This window comes from Micropterus salmoides, unplaced genomic scaffold (assembly GCF_014851395.1).
Source record: "Micropterus salmoides isolate LMB-PRFRI ecotype aquatic unplaced genomic scaffold, ASM1485139v1 Ms_hic_scaffold_6, whole genome shotgun sequence".
Lineage (NCBI taxonomy): Eukaryota > Metazoa > Chordata > Actinopteri > Centrarchiformes > Centrarchidae > Micropterus > Micropterus salmoides.
In genome coordinates, this window is record NW_024044348.1 from 21,479,719 (window position 1) to 21,499,130 (window position 19,412).

At 40.6% G+C, this 19,412-nt stretch overlaps 3 protein-coding genes across 4 annotated transcripts; all 3 read left to right on the forward strand.

The window, feature by feature from the left end:
* Positions 1 to 1,974, forward strand: LOC119890631 (uncharacterized protein DDB_G0290587-like). The gene is made up of 4 exons (XM_038701980.1): positions 1 to 16; positions 97 to 326; positions 851 to 1,514; positions 1,607 to 1,974. The coding sequence occupies exons 1-4, from the start codon at positions 1 to 3 to the stop codon at positions 1,906 to 1,908; spliced, it is 1,212 nt and encodes a 403-aa protein (XP_038557908.1). The 3' UTR covers positions 1,909 to 1,974.
* A 1,575-nt stretch (positions 1,975 to 3,549) lies between these two features.
* Positions 3,550 to 8,902, forward strand: LOC119890023 (cleavage and polyadenylation specificity factor subunit 5). 2 transcript variants are annotated; one of them, XM_038701023.1, is made up of 7 exons: positions 3,550 to 3,831; positions 4,738 to 4,938; positions 5,019 to 5,082; positions 5,168 to 5,257; positions 5,856 to 5,931; positions 7,015 to 7,136; positions 7,926 to 8,902. In XM_038701023.1, the coding sequence occupies exons 1-7, from the start codon at positions 3,710 to 3,712 to the stop codon at positions 7,953 to 7,955; spliced, it is 705 nt and encodes a 234-aa protein (XP_038556951.1). In that variant the 5' UTR covers positions 3,550 to 3,709; the 3' UTR covers positions 7,956 to 8,902. The 2 variants fall into 2 exon arrangements, with proteins under 2 accessions (XP_038556951.1, XP_038556952.1); XM_038701024.1 differs by having other exon boundaries at positions 7,015 to 7,129.
* Positions 8,903 to 9,759: 857 nt separating this feature from the next.
* LOC119890024 (prolyl 3-hydroxylase OGFOD1-like) lies at positions 9,760 to 17,479 on the forward strand. Its single transcript, XM_038701025.1, has 13 exons — positions 9,760 to 10,028; positions 11,494 to 11,639; positions 11,720 to 11,766; positions 13,441 to 13,541; positions 15,211 to 15,327; positions 15,408 to 15,499; positions 15,590 to 15,718; positions 16,258 to 16,371; positions 16,451 to 16,530; positions 16,618 to 16,856; positions 16,928 to 17,056; positions 17,149 to 17,207; positions 17,302 to 17,479. The coding sequence occupies exons 1-13, from the start codon at positions 9,869 to 9,871 to the stop codon at positions 17,461 to 17,463; spliced, it is 1,575 nt and encodes a 524-aa protein (XP_038556953.1). The 5' UTR covers positions 9,760 to 9,868; the 3' UTR covers positions 17,464 to 17,479.
* Positions 17,480 to 19,412: the final 1,933 nt, after the last annotated feature.

The following is a 19,412-nucleotide window of genomic DNA, read 5'->3' on the forward strand; positions in this document are numbered from 1 at the left end:
ATGTCGGCGTCGTCAGGTAAAACACCAACACAAACACTGATTCACTCTCTCACATGTGTACGATAAATAATTTGCACATACATTTTTTCCCTTTAGATACAAGGCATCAGATTCGCCCAAGTGTGTCAGCACATGAGTCAGCTGGGAAACCTGCTCTGCTTCCAAAGCCAGTTATCAAGCCGGTTCCAACATCCGGCCGCAACACTCCTGAGAACGAGCTAGCTCAAATACAGGAAGGGGAGACAAACACGCCCACTAAACTGAGTCCAACTGCAGCTCCGTCTACCCCTGCTGCTCCTGCCCTCACTGCTACCACCACTCCTACTGTACTGACAATCTCAAACTCAGTCCCTGACTCAACCAATTTTACAATTTCCCCTTCAAGTACTGTACCGTCCTCTGACACCGATATATGCACTGACTCTGTTAACCCTACTGCAGCAGCTACAACACCCACAAATGTTACAGAGCCCGACAACAAACCCTCCATCCCTGAAGCCACTACCACTGAACTACCCACCGCCACATTTCTGACAACCCATACAAGCTCCACTACACCCACAGAGCCCCCCGCCACTGTCTCAGTTACTTCCACTTCCTCTGAGTCCATTACTCCAAGCCTCTCTGTCACTTCCAACTCAGCAACAATAACTGCGCCTTCCATTACCACCTCGGAAACTGTTTCTGCTCCTAGCAACAAAAGCCCAGTTTCCACAGCATCAACACATCTGTCAACTGAATCGGCTTTCCCAGAGCCAGATGGTATTCTCTCATTTGCTGCTGCTGCTCCTGATGCAGCTATTTCTGTCATCACTACATCTTCTTCTTCTTCTTCTTCACCCTCCACCAGCACATCAGATATGCCATCCGGTTGTCTACTACCACCAAGTCAGTTCCTGAAGCTGGTGATGAGTCTACTTCAGTCACCTCCGCTTGCTCTGTAACTTTAGTTCCATCAGTCACTAAAACAACATCCCCACCTCTGAACTCAAGTGATACCATTACAACTCCAGTTACGCCTGACGGACCCATTATCACTTCATCCTCCTCTGCCCTTCCTCCCACCAGCTCCATCTCTTCCACCACCACCACCACTACAAGCCCAACATCCACCGACTGCATGAACTCTGTGACTCCTTCCACCATTACTCACCCAGGCACTTCTAGCCCCGCAGATAACTCTGCTCCCTCCACTTCTTCCAGTGAAACAAACCCTACAGACACCACCACCACCACTACCAGTTTAAACCGTGCAGACACCACGTCCACCACCAGTTCAACAGCCGCAACTGCAATTAGCTCCCCACTCCCGACTGACTCAGACCCACCTTACACTAATGTCAGTACTGCCCTCACACCGACTATCTCTGACATCCCCACTACTGATAACTCAAGTGCTACATGTCACCATTCGACCAGTTCAGCCCCCTCTAATGATAGTCCAGGCCAAGATAACGATTTACAGACATCTCCTGAAGAAAGATCCAGTGTAGAACCTACAGAGAAGAGCACAGGTAGGTTTTAAGTTCTATATGTAAGTATATAAATATTATATGTATATTTGTTGATGTATGTTGAATGGTGTGTGATTTTTGTCTCTAAACAGCAGATGGGGAGCTTGAGATGGTTAAAAAGAGCAACCAAACTGAGATGGATGAGAGCCAGAAAGTCATGGACGGTGGGAAGGAGAGCGAGAGCAAAAATGAGAAACCGGCTCCGGTCAACAGCGATGTGATAAAGGAACAAGCGCAGGAACAAAGTATGAAACCTGAAGAAGACACAGTGAAAACAGAAGTGGGAATGGCTGAACCTACATCAGGGAAAGATGGTGCGCTGCATAGCGAGGGCGATGAGGAGGTGGTAGGAGATCAAAAACAAGACGAAACCAAGTCAGTGAGTGAGAAGTAAATCAGAAATAAAGAAATTGCTAAATATGGGACCAACTACTGTGACAGGGGCAGGAGAGACCACAGTAAAGGGTAAGGGTGGGGGGAAGGGTGGGGGGGGTATGTTCCATGGCACTTCCTACAGGGACCACCACATTACAGCAGCACACCACAAAGGGTGGGCCACTGGACCAAAGAACTGAGATCCCCTTGGTGTGATGTAATCAACAAATCCAGCAGTGTCTTTGTCCTTTTTTAACTTATGTTTGAATTTTTGCATTGCACGTATGATTATGTACCATAAGACAACTACTGTGGTAAAATACACCATGTTTACAATAGATGGATAAGAGACATAGTTATGAATATTAAATGGAATATTGAATTGACTGAGTAATTCCCTTTGCGTTTTTTTAGGTGTTAATACATTATTTCTAACAAAGTAACTCAAGGTACACTTGCTAACTTTTTCTGGAGCCCATGTCCTCCCTAAGTTGCCTTGGAGATAGCTCAGTTGTTATGACAGGTGGTGCTATATTTGTTGTTGTCTCTGTTCAACAATGGTCTTTGGTGGTCGAATAGCCTGAGCAAAGTCCAAAGAAGATTGTGAAAGTAGTAAAAGCTCCAAAAAAGCTGGTAAGCAGACCTTGAGTTAAGTTTTTTTGTCAAACAACTGTTTCCATGCTCAAGAATTAACTTTCATGCTGACACTAATGTATGTTTGAAGGATTTAAAATGTTAATACACAATATTTATTTATTATATTTCATATATTTGTAAACACGACCATGTACAATATTAAACATAAATGTTATCATATACATATTTCTCTTATTAAGCCATGGCTCCATAGGGAAATAGTTTGATTTATACCGGGGGGTTAAATTATATGTGCCCAGCAGAGCTTTCCTTAACAAAACTCTGAAATGGAGGTCATTCAGGAAATGCAGTGACATTTTTATCCAAACTAAATGCTCTTAATTATATAATTTGCAGTTGGAATGTTTTTAATTGCATGTATCAACAAATTCAAATACTTAAGTTACTATATAAGTCTTGAAGACAACTGGCCAAAGCCAGATGTAACGAAGGGCTTCCTTCTGTCATGGCTGGGACAGGTGTCTGTGTGAAAACTAGAGTGGAATTCATAATAATGTCCTACCTCTTGCACATCTACAGCTCATCATGAATAAATGCTGATTTTTTTAAACATTAGATATTCATGCTTGTTGATGCTGATTGACAGACATCCTGGGAATCCAATGAAAGATCTGCTGGAAGAAATTAGTGTCAACAGTTTGAGCACAGAGAGATTTTTTTATAGACTAGGCCTTCACACAAACAAAAAAACTGTTGCAGTTGTGTCCTCTTTAATTCAACATTTACACTAAATTGTGCTTCTTGAGGTGCTCTGATTGATGGTAGTACAGGAGATTGACCTAGTGGCTCCCTGCAGTGCAGCATAATGTGAAGTGAAAAAAGGTTTAATATGAAACTCCCCCTTAACACCGTTATACCAGACAAGGTATAACAGGTCTGGTTGAGAAACTTCTCACGTCTGTAAAAATCCATCTTCATTAACATAAATGTAAACCACTGATGTGCATCATCCAGACCAGCGGGTGTCGCTGGCGGTGAGATCAGCCACAAAACCGCCCTTCACCCGGAAGAGGCGGACCGAGGGAAACGACGGTAGAGAAATTGTTGTGGACAGAAGTCCTCAGAATTTGTTAAGTTATTTAGATAATCCAGCGAGCTAAAAACCGAAACCTACCCGAGCTGTATCTGCGGGAGGATTTCGCCTCGTCGTGCTCACGTTAGAGATGTCGGTCGTGCCTCCCAGTCGCTCGTCCGCCGGCTGGCCGCGCGGTGGTGCCGTTCAGTTTGGGAACAAATACATCACCGGGCCTGCTAAACCGCTCACACTGGAGAGGACCATCAACCTGTGAGTTCATGGGGGCACACAATGCACATGCAGCTCGTATCAGTATCAAGATGTGCCGGTTAATTTTCTTCCACCGACAGTAAAATCAATCGTATCTAACGCGCTCAATCAGCTAATTGTCTTTGATGCCTGCACGAATAACGTGTGGTTAGCTCCCTGCTGGAGCTATGAGGTATTGATCACATACAATATGTTTGATGCAACATATCGGCGTCTGTGGCTATATTATAGGTTTTGTTAGCTAAGAATATTAGGAGTGGGAAATTTGAAAAACGCTAAAATCGTGGGACGCTAAAATCGTATCAGATGATAATAATTATGGCTGCAACTTAATTATTTAATTGATTGATTAAATAGTCCATCGACAGAAAATTGACATCTATTTTGCTTATAGATCGTATTTTAAGCAAATATTCCCAATATTCACTAGCTTCAGCCGAATGGGAATATGCTGGGGTTTTTTTGTTTGTTTTCTGTAATATTAATCCAAATATATTTGGCTTTTGGTCTCCTGGTTACATTACACATTTACAGTCTATGTACCCAACGATTAATCAAGAAAATAATCAGCCGATTAAATCGTTAGTACAAATAGTTGTTTATCAACCCAAATCAATTAATCCATCTTTTTTTTTTCTTGATAAATGGTTTACTCGATTTGATCTATAAAATGTCAAGACATAGTGATCAAATCCCAAGTTAACATGTTGAAGTTGCTTGTTTGAAAATACATTCTGTTTTTATTTCATGGAATAAAAAAAACAAAACAGTAAATATTCATCATTATTATTATTATTATTATTATACTGTATATCACAGCATTACTTTTTATAGCAGGTAGGTATGAACAACACTGCGATGATCTTGGATGCTTATTGACTGTTCATGTGCGTATTTTTGCTTCAGATACCCTCTTACCAACTACACGTTCGGCACCAAGGAGCCTCTGTATGAGAAGGACAGCTCCGTGGCCGCTCGCTTCCAGCGGATGCGGGAAGAGTTTGATAAAATGGGAATGCGGAGGACAGTGGAGGGTGTTCTCATTGTCCATGAACACAGGCTGCCTCATGTGTTACTTCTGCAGCTGGGCACCACGTTCTTCAAACTGTGAGTAGTTAATGTTCAGAGGCTTCCAGTGTGAACCAGCAGTATGAACAGGCGTCTGAAAGTTTGCTTCTCTTCTGCAGACCCGGCGGAGAGCTGAGTCCTGGAGAAGATGAGGTGGAGGGTCTGAAACGCCTGATGACCGAGGTAGCTACATCACAGCACAGTTTAAGCTTCTCGTTGATGTGGTGACTGGGGAGTTGACACACATTAACTGTTGTTTGGGTGTTAGATCCTCGGACGGCAGGACGGCGTGAAACAGGACTGGGTGATTGACGACTGTATCGGCAACTGGTGGCGCCCCAACTTTGAGCCTCCACAGGTTAGTACACACAGATGACAGGGATAGTAAGAAGTTCTGAGAATTTCATTAACTGAAGGAACATTTTTAAGAGACATTTATAATTGAAAGCCGTGTTTCGTTAACAGTTCAGTATTTAAATGTTTTAGCAGCCTCTGTCGGCACCTGTTGCCCGTACCTGTGGTCACTGAAGTTTGAAATATGTCCACAAACTCTAGTCTGTATATGTACATAGCTTTTTATGAATTACAAATGAGATTTAAATATACAGTTTTGAGACTTACTTTCACTGTCATTGCTAACTTAACAATATAACTAATGTGAGGTAAATGTCAAATTCTCAAATATAGTGGAAAAGGGTGTTTGGTCTGAGTGGATTATCTGTGTGTACAAATTGACTCACTGTCTGTCAATGTGATAGTTTTTACTTGTAAAGTTATGGTGCACTAGAAACACACAGGTTACTGACTACAACAACATGCAGATTATGCTTCATAAATCCAGCTAAAACATGAAAATGCACTCTGAATCCCAGCCTGAAGCCTTTTTAGTCAATCGGTCATTAACATACAGTTTGTCTGTGCTAATGTGATCTAATCTGAAGTTTTTTGTCTTGCAGTATCCCTATATTCCAGCTCACATCACCAAACCTAAGGAGCATAAGAAGCTATTCCTGGTTCAGTTGCAGGAAAAAGGTCAGTATATCACAATGTAATTCGTGAAATATTTTGCATATCAAATCAAACGCTTCCTAAACTTGTAGAAAAGGGGGCGATTTGGCTGCGAACGCACCCTCCTGCTGCTACGGTCCAGAGTAGAAGTCCACGAGCCCACATGTTTCCGCTGCGCCGCGGCTGCCGGAGTTGGTCGCGGCCCTTCTAGTCAATGCTTGGGAGTCCCAGAAGCATGCCAGATGCAGCTCTCTGCTCTGCTCCGCGGAGAATACACAAGTCTGTTTTTGACAGAAGCCACGTCAAGCTGCACAGAGCAGATCAAACTGGGCAGTCAGTCAGAACGGTATAGAGAACCTGGTCAATTTAAAAAAAAAAAAAAACGCCTGTGCAATACTCGCGATCATAAATCAACAAAAAAAATATCCATTTATCTACATATCCTACTTAATCATAGAAGAAGCACAAAAAGCAAGCACTGATTACCAAATCAACAAAATCTAAACAAGTCAGCAAAATGAGGCAGGCAAAACGCTCTGATTCTGAAATGCTTCCTGTGGGATATGCAGACAACCGCACAAAACCGGGTCGCAGAGAGCTGTTGCTTGTAAGCAGAGTAGAAGCCATAGGTAGAAGCACCAAAAGGACAAATTAACAACAAGCCAACAATACGCTCAGCTGCTGAAATGCTTCTGACATGCTTCCAGTGGAAGCAAACACTGTGCAGAGGATGGGACAAAACCGTGGCGCAGTCGTCGTATTCAGTGGACTTTCCGGGTAAAAATGTTATATTTTGCTTCTAGGAGATGACTCATTTTTAGGACCAGTCTTATTTTGATACTCAAATATTTGTACATTAGCAGAAATGCAGCACATCATGGATGTGAAAGCAGTTGCCTGTTTTTTTTTGTTTTTTTTTAAACTTGAAAGTGCAATAAAATTATGCTGTCCCGCAAATCAAAGAATAATCATGATAAATAATCGTCATTATCGTTTTGGCCATAATGATAATTGAAGTTGGTAGATGGAGGTATGAATGAGAGGAGAGAAAAAGTTCCTTTGTATCATTGCTTCTTGTTTTGAAACCTGTGATCCGTGTTTCTACAGCACTGTTTGCCGTCCCCAAGAACTACAAACTGGTGGCAGCGCCGTTGTTTGAACTGTATGACAACGCTCCTGGATATGGACCAATCATTTCCAGTCTACCACAGCTATTGAGCAGGTATTGTGTATGTATTGTTTTTTTACGTTCATTATCACGGTGGCATAATCAAATGTAAAGGGCTGGGATCCATTATTTTTTCACATGAATGGCCTTTTCCAGCATCTGTTATGGTAAATTACTGACAACCCCTGTTCTACCTGTAACTTTTACTCTAATCAATTAGCATCTTTCCTTCATGTCTGTAATGTAACAACCTGGTTAACGTTTCTTCAACACCAGTTTACACAGTGAAAGCACTCCCTTGTTGGTATAACCTTCAGCTGTGGGCTGGAGGGAGGCAAGACTACTGCTCTGGTTTGAAGAACCGTTTTCGATATCCATCCCGTTGAAGTGTATGAGCACAACACTGAAGCGCCTCCAAATTCAGTAACTGAACCTGCACTACAGCTTATTTATACAGGTGCATCTCAACAATTTAGAACGTCATGGAAAATTCATAAAAAAAATTTTTTCCATAAGTTAATTCAAAAGGTGAAACTTTCATATATTGTAGATTCATTACAAAGAAAGTCAAATATTTAAAACAGAATTTTAGAATAAAGTATTTAAAATACAGAAATGTCGACCTGAGAACAGTTCTAATCGGCTAATTAACTCAAAACACCTGCAAAGGTTTTTTGCCATGAAGCAAAAGGAGACTTACACACATGATAGCAGATTAACACATGCTGAAAAAGGTTTAAATACAGTTATTTATTGTTAAAACATTTTTAATCATTTAAAAGATTCAATGCCAAAATTCTTGTCTCTTAACATTAATTGAATTTGTCATAATGGTCATTTCTTTTTATAGGTTCAACTTCATTTACAACTAACTGAGTGAGCAGAAGTGCGTCTGGCTGTCTCTGTGAGTGCAGCGGTGTGCTGTCTGAGTGAACATGAGCGGGAAAACACGTCTCATCTTTAGCTCAACTTTCACAAGAAAGAAAAGCTTGTCATGTCAGGTATATCGACAGTTCACAGGGGTGTTTATACTGTTAGAAGAAAAGAAAAATGTCATGTGTCTTTTTTTTTTTTAATCCTGGGAAACTGCTAGTTTTTGTAGTATCCAAGTCTGTATTCCAGTGTGCAAAGAATCTGATTTTATGTCCTCAGAGGAGGCCAATGTTTGATTAAACAAACTACATCATTGAGTTTCCTGTTGTTTTAACCTGTAACAATGCTGTGTTTTTGTCTCTTTTTAATAAAGCAGTCCTTTTGAGTATGTTTTTATAAAGTTCAAAGAGCAAGTGAGTGGCTGGTTTCAAAGTAAATATAAAGCTCTTTGGGAAGAGATTTTTTATTTTGGTTAATTCAAGACTGAGATGAAGGCGCTATTATATGAAATTGTCACAACAAAAAGTGGTAATGTTTAAAAAACAAAAACATGCTGCATGTGAATGAAAACGGCTTTAAAAAGATGTACTATTTGGTATGTAGACAGCAGTATCAGAAAGATCATGCTGCTGTTTTATATGCTCACTTGTTTTATGTTTTTATTTCTTGTTGGAGACAGTTGCCAAAAGAAAGGCAGATAGTTTCAGGCAGAGATTGTGTCCTAATCAGAATTGACACTGTTGTCTTTTACTGCAACACAAAATTGGAAATGCAGCGCACTGTGTCGGACTGCCGTACATGCTGATTTGTTGAGGAAATGTTGTCTGTATGAGTAATGAAACGGCGTTCTGTAAAAACACATTACCTCGAGGCAGAGGCATTTCTGTGGCCCTGAATGCACTTGGGCCGTCTTTTATATTTAGGTTAATAAAATTGACAATTTGCTCACTTTCAGAATGTAGCCTGTGTGAGCGTATGATACAATACACATTGATCCATTCTCTAAACCACTTGTCCTTTTTATGGTAACAGGATGATGGAGTCATCCCGCCACACAATGGCCAACTTTATTATACAGTATTGTTAAAGTCAGCAGTTTAAAAAGGTTTATTGCTTTAAACTTCATTTGTAATTCTTAATTTCTGCAGACTTTAGTAGTGGGAGTGTGAGTATGCACTCCTACAGTAAAGACTGGATTGTCTCAGCGAGTTGAAAGAAATGAACACGAAAACATAAACTAGAAGAAATAAATGATACAGTGAAACACCAGTTAAATATATGATACGTCTCTGAGAAAAGTCTGTTTTCTTTCTTAAATGCAGCCAAGCAAGATTGCACTTTCACTTTTGAACTTGGCAAAAAGAATAAATTCTTCATGAGAAACTCAACACCAGTGTTCTCCAAAAGCAATCCAAGTGTAACATTTTCTGTTGTAAAATGTGCAAACGAGTACATTACAATTACAATTAAACTTGTGTGTTCAAGTGGTACCAAAGATATTACACTAAAGGAACAGATGATCTGTAGTCTCTCACTAAATCTGTATTATGAAACATTTACTAATAAGGTACATTATCTGTTTACTTTAAGGAAGTGATATCTTTCATAGTTTTTCTGACATTGTTTCTTGCAAAATCAATAAAATATATATTTAATTCCTTATCTTTCCCTAAAGCTGAATTAAGAATGAGATTTATCTGTCCAATCAATTTGTAAAGATACATTTAACATAGAAAGGGTTTTTTTTGTCAGTTTTCCAATGATGCCTGGGAGACTCAACTCAGGGTATAGTGGCTCAACTTTAAATACGTCACTTACCCGCGACGAGCAGGCCGTTTCACACCCGCACACATTTTATGTGAATGCTGTCAAAGCTCCTCACAAACTGCGTGTTTTCCCGGTTTCCTGATAGTTTGTGCAATGGCCTCGAAACGGCGGCCGGGTGAGAGTGAGAAAACAGAGAAGAAGAAAAAGAAGAAGAACTGCGAAGAAACCGCTGAACTTTGTTCGGCTATAGAAGACGGACAGGTGACGAGAGCTGTGAAGGAGGCATGGAGCCGGAGGACTCACTACAGCCAGGGTCAGTGAAGAAAGCAACCACAAAAATAATGATGTGACAGTCGGAGGAGGAGAAGCGGACCTTATTGAGTCAGAGACGGAGATCAGATCTGTCAGTCAGGGTAAATCAGCTGTGAGCTCGTTAGTGTTTGTGTAGCTTTGTGTCCTGGTTTGTCTCGGCTCGTTGCTCTTTGACTCAGTGAAATACTGTTAAATCATAAACACAACAGCAAAGCACATTGCACCTTTTGAAGAAGTAATGCACATAGAAAACCAGGCTGATCAAGCTGCTGAAACCATCACCAGCTGCCCATGACAAGACCGCGTTAGGTTTTGTTTTGGTGGTGTTTTTTATTTAGTTTGAGCCACAGTTTGTCCAGCAAGACACTATTTTAATAACGACTTAGAAAGATGTGACAGGTGGTCAGTCTCTACTGTTATTTTGGTATTGTCTGCATTTTATTTGTTTAAATGTGATTGTTTTCTTTATAGTAGGTTTGGTGATAGGGATAAAACCCACTCCTACAGTATATGTACTTTTATATCACAATATTAATACATATTGATTTTTCTCAAGAATCAATAAATAAATTGTTTATGGATAACGTAACCAAACTGCCCGCGACCCTGTATGCAGGATAAGCGGTTGACGATGGATGGATCGTAACCAAACAGTCCTGCTCATTGATTTGCATCATTGTCTGGAGATATTAAAAGTCTACAACATAATCTCTGATGGCAGACAGATTTACACCCTCTCACATTATTAAGTTGACATATTACTCTGCCTTCTAATTGGACTGGGCAAGAAAACAGTAATGATATTTATTGCGATATAACTTTCCTCAATAACAATATAACAAATGTTTATAAATATTGGATTTAATTCATTTGAATTGCAAAACAAATCAGCACTTGTTTTTTTTATAAGGTATTTATTTTGTTATGGAAAAAATGCAGAAAAAAAGATTTTACTTAATTTTAGTCACTGACACTTGTTTTAAAATTATTATAATTATTTTGAATGTTCAACCTCAGATTGGCGAAATGTTCTTCTGTTTTGCAAGTGTTTGTCTAGTTCTGACCTTTTAAAGAATATTTTCAAAACACAGTTAATCGTCTAGTTTCTTCAACTTTCAATCAGGAGCAAAAATCAGCCCTTAAACTTGAAAGAAATAAGGATTTCACATTTATCATGATTATTATTGATATTGATTGATTCATTCTAATATGCTGAACAATTGGATCTGAGTTGAGGACCATTTTTTCTCTGTTTTTACATGAAATATGTATGTGTTGTATCATGTAACTTTTGTGTGTGTCAGCCTTCTTTATTGGGCCCAAATTATATTTCTTTTGTTAAGCGTGTTTCTTAACACTCCAGTTAAGTTTAGATTTTGTGGCTGGAGCTGCCCCGAGACTTTAGCAGAGCCTTTTTAAAAGCAGAAGCGAGTTATGAGTGAACATCTTTTGTTATTTGTGTGCAGGGGATCTGGAGTTGGACTGCCACCCTTTCCCTCACTGCGTCATCAGGAACTTCCTCGCCAGCGAGACCTTCGTAGAGAACCTGCAGAGTGAACTGCTGGAGCTCAACTTCCACGAGAAGTCAAACGATCTGTACAAATTTAAACAGGTGTCTATCGAACTGATCTGATCCGATTTGTTTCAGGAGGTTTGTGGTGTTGTCTTCATTTTGTCATTGTTCCCATACAGTCAGATGACCTGGGGAAGAGAACGGAGCCACATATTGCGGGACTGAGGTAGGAAATAGCTTGTATTATTGTGCTTGGTTACTGTATTGGACAGTCCTAATATATGTTGGCATGAGTTTTATTTTATTTGCAACAGACTTATTGAGCAAACAAGGGTAAATATAGACAAAATAAAGTGTGGATAATGGTTGGTGTTTTGACAATTTGAGCTGCTCTCTGTGTGAGCTGCTACAAGTAGAGGTAGCTCTCTGTCAGGTAGGACACAAGCCAAAAAAGTACTTTTTATGCACATTTACACTACAGCTCGTCTGTTCTGATAGACATCACATTATGTTCTTTTGGTAGACTCAATTAATCAATTTTCATACAATTTGGGGAGCAAGTTGGTGTCTTATTGTTTAGTTGAAGAATCGGTATTGAACCGCCAATACGGCAATTAATCTCTACAGCTGTCCCAACTGATCTACAGCTGTCCCTGAGAGATGAACGTCTAGGTTTCTATGTTTTGGGAAACAGAGATCCTCTCCCAGCCTTGAATGAACATTCCAGGAGAGGAGAGGAACAACAAGAGGGAGAAAACACCAAAACAATCTCACAGCTCTGACCTAAACCCTAGTAGGTTTAGCCTCTAAAAGCTTTTGCTTTGAAACAATGAGAGAGAGCATGTTGCAGTCACACATGGCATATTGCAAAGGTATTCAACAAAGAGACTTGACATAGATTTAGTGTTTAAAGAGATCTCTTGAGGGAATTGCTTTTCACATCTAGAAATCAGCAAGGGAGAATTTGTCATCACTGTCTGCATTGTTAAGTAGTTGAAAATAAGTTGTTTAATGTGAGCAGCATAAGAAGCGGACCAAGTGATTATGAGACGTTTTGGACTCCACCAGGTGGTGCCAGAGATTACATCTGACTCCTAATTAGTATGTTTTCCTCATTAAGTGCTGTTGACTCTGAAAGGTAGCAGTCACATTTGGTATGGTAGGGCTGTACAGTAAACGTAATGGAAAATGGATCCAGCTGCAGTTAATCACCTGTGAGCACAAGGTGCTCCTTGTTAAGGCAGAAAGACTGTGTCTTCTCCAGTGTGGTTACAGTGCTGTGAACACAAGGCTAGCACACTGTAAGGTATTACAACAGTCTAAATATAGGGGCGTCCAAACAAATGACTAGAAACAAAGCTGTTTTATGGAGCAGTAAGAGCTGCCAAACCTGCATACAGGTTCAGTGTTTGAACCACTTCCAAGAAGAATGAACATCTCATTGTATAAATCAAGACCAACATGAGTTGGGTGTCAAGTCTGAATCGAAACTAACACCTTTTGAGACTCCTACATGACCCACATAACAAAATAATGTATAAAGCCTTTCCTTTATTTAGAAATAATGTGTAGTTTTTTCACTTTGATTATAATATGCTGTGGTTACGGTGGAGAAACATCTAATTTCTTACGTATATGTACGTATATGTGATTATACAGTGATACACCTACTGAAGAAATACAGCCCTGGAGAATAAATACCATAGTTAGATACACAACAACGGCCTCCTCTTGTGATCATCTATTATTTATGTCACAACAAAATGTCATGGTAGGTTTGAGCAGTCCAATAATCTGTCTGTGTGGCGAGGCTTATACAAGGGTAAAGGGTCAGCTTTGTAGTGACTTTAGTGTCGTTACAGTACACTATTGCACAATGAAATGCATTTCACATTTTCAGGTCAGCACTGTTTGGGCGTTTCCGTTCCTGGCTCGGGGACGTGTTGGGGGTCGATCTGGAGTCCACAGTGGATATTTCTTGTGCCAGATATGAATACACAGGTGAGCTTTGTTTGAAATTATTGCTGGAAGGACTGTTATTTTTATATATATATTATAATATAATTTTCGAGTGGCCTTTTACTGTGGCCAGGCTAAGGTACACCTGTGGAGTACCCATGCTGTCTGATCAGCATCTTGATATGCCACACCTGTATAATCCATCCACCTCAGGATTATCTCAGCAAAGGACAAGTCTTCACTAACACAGATTTTGACAGATTTGTGAAAAATATTTGAAAGAAACAGGCTTTTTGTGTACATAGAGAAAGTCTTAGATCTTTGAGTTCAGCTCATGATGAACGGGGGCAAAAACAAAAGTGTTACGTTTATAATTTTGTTCATTGTGTATATATACAAACTATTAGGTACACCTGTTCAACACAAATGGCTAATCAGCCAATCACATGGCAGCATCTCAATGCATTTAGGCATGTAGAGGTGGTCAAGACAATTTGCTGAAGTTCAAACTGAGCATCAGAATGGGGAAGAAAAGGAATTTAAGTGACTTTGGATGTGGCATGGTTGTTGGAGCCAGACGGGCTGGTCTGACTCCTGTCAGCTAAGAACCGGAAACTGAGGCTACAATTCACACAGGCTCACTAGAATTGGACAATAGAAGATTGGAAAAACCTTGCCTGGTCTGATGAGTCTCAATTTCAGCTGCAACATTCAGATGGTAGGGTCAGAATTTAGCTTAAACAACATGAAACATGGATCCATCCTGCCTTGTATCAACGGTTCAGGCTGGTGCTGGTGGTGTAAGGGTGTGGGGGATATTGTCTGGCAAATGTTGGGCCTCTTGGTACCAACTGAGCATCGTTTAAACAAGACAGCCTACCTGATTATTGTTGCTGACCATGTCCATCCCTTTATGACCCCAGTGTACCCATCTTGTGATGGCTACTTCCAGCAGGATAATACACCAAGCTCAAATCATCTCAAACTGGTTTCTTGACAACATGACAATGAGTTCACTGTACTCCAATGGCCTCCACAGTCACCAGATCTCAATCCAATAGAGCACCTTTGGGATGTGGTGGAACGGGAGATTTGCATCATGGATGTGCAGCTGACAAACTGCAGCGACTGCTTGATGCTATCATGTCAATATGGACCAAAGTCTCTGAGGAATGTTTCCAACATCTTGTTGAAATTATGCTAAAACCAATACTAGATGACCGTGCGTGAGGACGGTACAACCTCCAGGCTAAAAGAGGAGAGGGACCATCCGGCTTGTTATGCACAGTGTGAAAGCCAGCATCCATGATGGTACGGGGGTGCATTAGTGCACATGGCATGGGTAACCTGCACATTTGTGAAGGCACCATTAATGCTGAACTACATATACAGGGTTTGGAGCAACATATGCTGCCAAGTAGACAACGTCCTTTTCAGGGACGGCCCTGCTTATTTCAGCAAGACAATGCCAAACCACATTCTGTATGCATTACAGCAGCATGGCTGAGTAGGAAAAGATTCCGGGTGCCATTCCCAATTTGTCACCCATTGAAAATGTTTGCCGCATTACAAAACGCAAAATATGCAGCTGAACATCCCCTACATCAAACAAGAATGTGAATGAAATCACATTTCATTTTGATTTACATTCTACACAGCGTGCCAACCTTTTAGGAAACGGGGTTGTAATAACATTCTCTCTTGTTTCTAGATGTTCTTTTGTGTCACGATGATGAATTGGAGGGGAGGCGCGTTGCTTTCATCTTGTATCTCGTGCCTCCGTGGCAGAGCAGCGATGGCGGAACCCTCGATCTTTACTCAACAGACAGTGAGTTTGCCACTTTGTCTGTGTATTTCTGTGCTTTCAGACAACCAAAGTCTTGTGCAATCTTCATCTTTTGCCTTCAGGTAATTTCCAACCACAGAGTATTGTGAAGTCACTCGTACCCTCTTTGAACACTCTTGTCCTGTTTGAAGTTTCGCCCGTCTCCTTTCACCAAGTAAGAATCGACACTCCTCCCTTTTCGTCACTGTTGCACCAAAAAAGCGGCTCTGGTTGCAGATCAATAGCATGTGTTGTGTTTGTCCAGGTGTCCGAGGTTTTGACAGAGGACAAGTGTCGTCTGTCTCTGAGCGGCTGGTTTCACGGACCATCTTTAGAGCGTCCTCCTCGCCACATAGAAGCCCCCATCCCACGGTGCCCACACTTACCGAGAGATGTGAGTTTGGTCAAAGGTGCACTAAGATGAATACAGTTTTATTTACTTCTATCTTTATCTTTATAGGAATAGTTGGAAGATACACTTTCCTTTCAACAGTCAGGCTATTCAATAGGAATCTTCAGATGGCAGCTGCTTAGCTTAGCTTAGCATAATGACTGGAAGCAAAAGGAAATGGCTAGCCTGGGCCTGTCAAAATATAACAAAATCCACATTCCAGCACCTCTAAAACTCAATAATCAACAAATTATACCTTGTTTGTTTAATCTGTACAAAAACCGAAGGGTATAAACAACATGTTTCAGTTTTACTGGAGTTTAGATTATTTCTTGGCCAAGTGCAGTGACTTCCTGAATAGGACCTAAGCTAAGCTTCAATTTCATATTTTGCAGACAGATGCAAGTGTGGTATCAATCATCTTCTCATCTACTGTAACTCTCAGCAAGAAAATAAATAAGTGTGTTCCCCAAAATGTCAAACTATTCCTTTGACAGACAACCTGCATTCCTGCTGACATGTGTTTGCAATGCTCATCACAGGAAACGTTGCTGCTGGAGTGGGTCAGTCCAGTCTACCTGGACATATCCTATCAAGAGCAGATTCAGGAGGAGTTTGAGGACAGCTCTGAAATTCAGCTCAAAGATTTTCTCAAGGTAACTTCTTGCCTAGCACCTTTTTCTGTCTTGCACGTGTCCACTCATTCCTGTTGGCTGATTAGGTGTCTGTCCTCAGGAGGAGAAGTACCGGGAGGTGAGTGAAGCACTGAGACTCACTCAAATTCAGTGGACTAAGAGAGGTCCGCCCAACAAGAGGTAGGGCATGTTTCACAGATCATTTCACTTGTTTGTCATTTAACTTTTTTGTGCGATTTATAAGACATGCGCTTTTTATTCATTTAGATGCCATGAAGTGGCTTCTCTGGACACCCTACCACAGTGTGTGAGCGCATGTTGGGAACTGCTTCGTTCAGAGGCTTTCTTCCTGCTTCTCTCTAACTTCACTGGCCTTCGATTGCACTACCTGTGTGCTGCTGATGGCGACGATGAGAGTAAAGATGAAGAGAAAGAGGACGTCCGGGGCGGAGAAGCCACGGGTTCTTCGTCCGAGTCACCATCAGCGAATACAAGCAGAGAGAAGGGTGCGTGTCAGAGTGAGTCTGTCTTTTCAGCCACGTGTGTGTGTGTGTGTTAACCTTTGTTTGGTCCTCAGAACTGAGCACACCTGTGTGTTGTGGTGAACTGCGTCGATGGTCTCATGGTGGCTACACTCTGTTGCATGATGCAGAGGCGGCACAAGCAGAGTATGCTTTGGACCTTGTTTTGCCTTTTGGCTGTAAGGGTGAGTCGACATACATGGATGCGCGCACACACACACACAAACAACAAATTCTCAATCAATACTGTGACTGTAACAAACTTTGTCTTTCATAGACTGGCAGTCAGAGTTTGGGGGTTTCACGTGTTATGTTGCTAATGAAGAGGATGAGGAGGTGAGTGTTGATCACAGTACAAAGTGTAATTGTGTACAATGTGTGTTCCATACTTGAGTGATTACCATAATTGCTTTGGTTTCCTCCTCTGCAGCTTCTGACCGTGTATCCAGAGGACAATTCCCTTGCCCTCGTCTACAGAGACAAAGAAACCCTCAAATTTGTCAAACATGTCAACCACAAAAGTTCCTCTGATTCTGCTGACAGCCCTGCCTGCAGAACATTTTATGATTTCTCTTTTGTGTACTATGAATAAAAATATTTATCTATCTTGTGGGTTTCATGACCTCTTTGTTTCATCTTCCTGAAGTGTTTGAGTTCATTCATCATATAATTTTAAATTTCAACCTGAGAACAGAACATACCACAAACATATTCACAAATATTTGAGGTCAGTGTAGCACACTTTGATATGTGAACAGATGGAGCTGGGGATTGAACCGCCAACCCTTGATTATTGCATGAGCACCAGTTACTCTTGGAAGGCTTAAACAGAAGAAGTTGAATTCAATAATGTTTTAATATTGTTCAGTCATACCCATTTGCAAATTCTCAGTCCTGTAACGGTTTGCTGAGGTTTTTCAGTAACATTAGATTGCTCCCTTTTAATGCATGTTCACCTTTCCTCTCTCAGATCAGACGGGGGGCACCCATTTTATTGAAACAAAAGCAGTAGTAGAACAGTCTTTGTGATTCTTGTCTAACATTTAAATTGTAATCAAAGTGTAGTCAGATAACCATCTTGGAAGACAAGGAAATGAACACAAATTTGTTTCTTAACTTCAGCTCTGTCCAGCTGCTAATGGAAACATGATGAAACAGTTTGGTTTGCTGTGTGTAAATAGTCTTTCCACATGCTTGAAAAAAAAAACACCCTCTGGTTCCAAGATCATGGAGTATAAACTGGAAGATAACTTTTACATTGAAGGATAATGCTAATATGTTTTGATTTATGTCAGACAGTGGTGAAATTATTCTTATGATCAAAGAGATGCACAACAATACAAATTATTTCATTTTAAGGAGATTTAAAAAAGCCTATTTTATTCAAAAGTGTATCCCTTACTTCAGTACATGCATTAATGGGATGAGGTTGCATACAGAGGGAGAGAAAGAGGAGGAGAGAGGAGCTCAAGGCATCATGGAAAGTCTCCTGGCAGTCTAGGCCCATAGCAGCATAACTAAGGGATGGTTCAGGACTCACCTGAGCCAGCCCTGACAATAAACTTTATCAAAAAGGAAAGTCTTAAGCCTACTCTTAAATGTGGAGATGGTGTCTGCCTCCTGAACCCAAACTGGAACCTGGTTCCACAAGAGAAGAGCTTGATAGCTGAACGCTCTGGCTCCCATTCTGCTTTTGGAGACTATAGGAACCACAAGTAACCCTGCATTCTGGGAGCGCAGTGCTCTGGTGGGGTAGTAAGGTACTTTGAGCGCTTTAAGATAGGATGGTGCCTGACCATTAAGAGCTTTGTAGGTAAGAAGAATTATTTTAAATTTTATTTCAGGATTTTACAGGAAGCCAGTGCAGAGAAGCTAAGACAGGAGAAATATGATCTCTCTTCCTGGTTCCTGTCAGAACAGGTGCTGCAGCATTCAGGATCAGCTGAAGAGTCTTAATTAACTGCATACTGTAATGTGTTTACAAAGGCTTCAAAAGTGCCATCTTAAAAGTTGCTTGTTTTTTTCTGACTATTTATTTTATAATGATATAAAACAGAGGGAAAAACCCTCTCGTCTGACAAGTTGGAACCAGCAGCTTTTCTGGCATTTTTTCTTGCTGAATGACCTCAGTTATTAATTTAATTATATGATCTGACCTGCTTTACATTTTGTATGTTTTTTCAGAAGCTTGTTTACAGCCGCCTGTTAAGATGAATACAAACAGTTTATATAAAAACAGTGAGGACCAATACTCTGCAGAAACAGAAGCATGTAGGTCTATCACAGCAAAGTGGATAAAATCGATTTAGTCGTTAAAATGGACAGTTTTGTGTTGCCATAAATTACAGTACCACTGATTTCAACCAATTCCAGTCATTGATTTTAACCACTTCCTTTATTTAATTGTTTTTAAGTCTCATCAGTTTTACCCATTATATTAATTATTATCTTTCAGTGGTAAGGAACCGGGAAGGGAAATGTTCATTTTATAGGATATGTAGCTGAAATGTTTTGACCTACATTAAAAAAAAACCCAACCAC

Bases quoted from the DNA above. Each gene is read 5' to 3' on its own strand.
- LOC119890631 (XM_038701980.1), top strand. The intron at 327-850 runs GTACTGACAATC...ACCCTCCACCAG, and splicing joins CTGCTACCACCACTCCTACT to CACATCAGATATGCCATCCG. The intron at 1,515-1,606 runs GTAGGTTTTAAG...GTCTCTAAACAG, and splicing joins ACCTACAGAGAAGAGCACAG to CAGATGGGGAGCTTGAGATG.
- LOC119890023 (XM_038701023.1), top strand. From the start codon at position 3,710: ATGTCGGTCGTGCCTCCCAGTCGCTCGTCCGCCGGCTGGCCGCGCGGT. The intron at 5,932-7,014 runs GTCAGTATATCA...GTGTTTCTACAG, and splicing joins GGTTCAGTTGCAGGAAAAAG to CACTGTTTGCCGTCCCCAAG. The intron at 7,137-7,925 runs GTATGTATTGTT...TTCTTTTTATAG, and splicing joins AGCTATTGAGCAGGTATTGT to GTTCAACTTCATTTACAACT.
- LOC119890024 (XM_038701025.1), top strand. From the start codon at position 9,869: ATGGCCTCGAAACGGCGGCCGGGTGAGAGTGAGAAAACAGAGAAGAAG. The intron at 15,500-15,589 runs GTAAGAATCGAC...GTGTTTGTCCAG, and splicing joins CGCCCGTCTCCTTTCACCAA to GTGTCCGAGGTTTTGACAGA. The intron at 16,372-16,450 runs GTAACTTCTTGC...GTCTGTCCTCAG, and splicing joins AGCTCAAAGATTTTCTCAAG to GAGGAGAAGTACCGGGAGGT.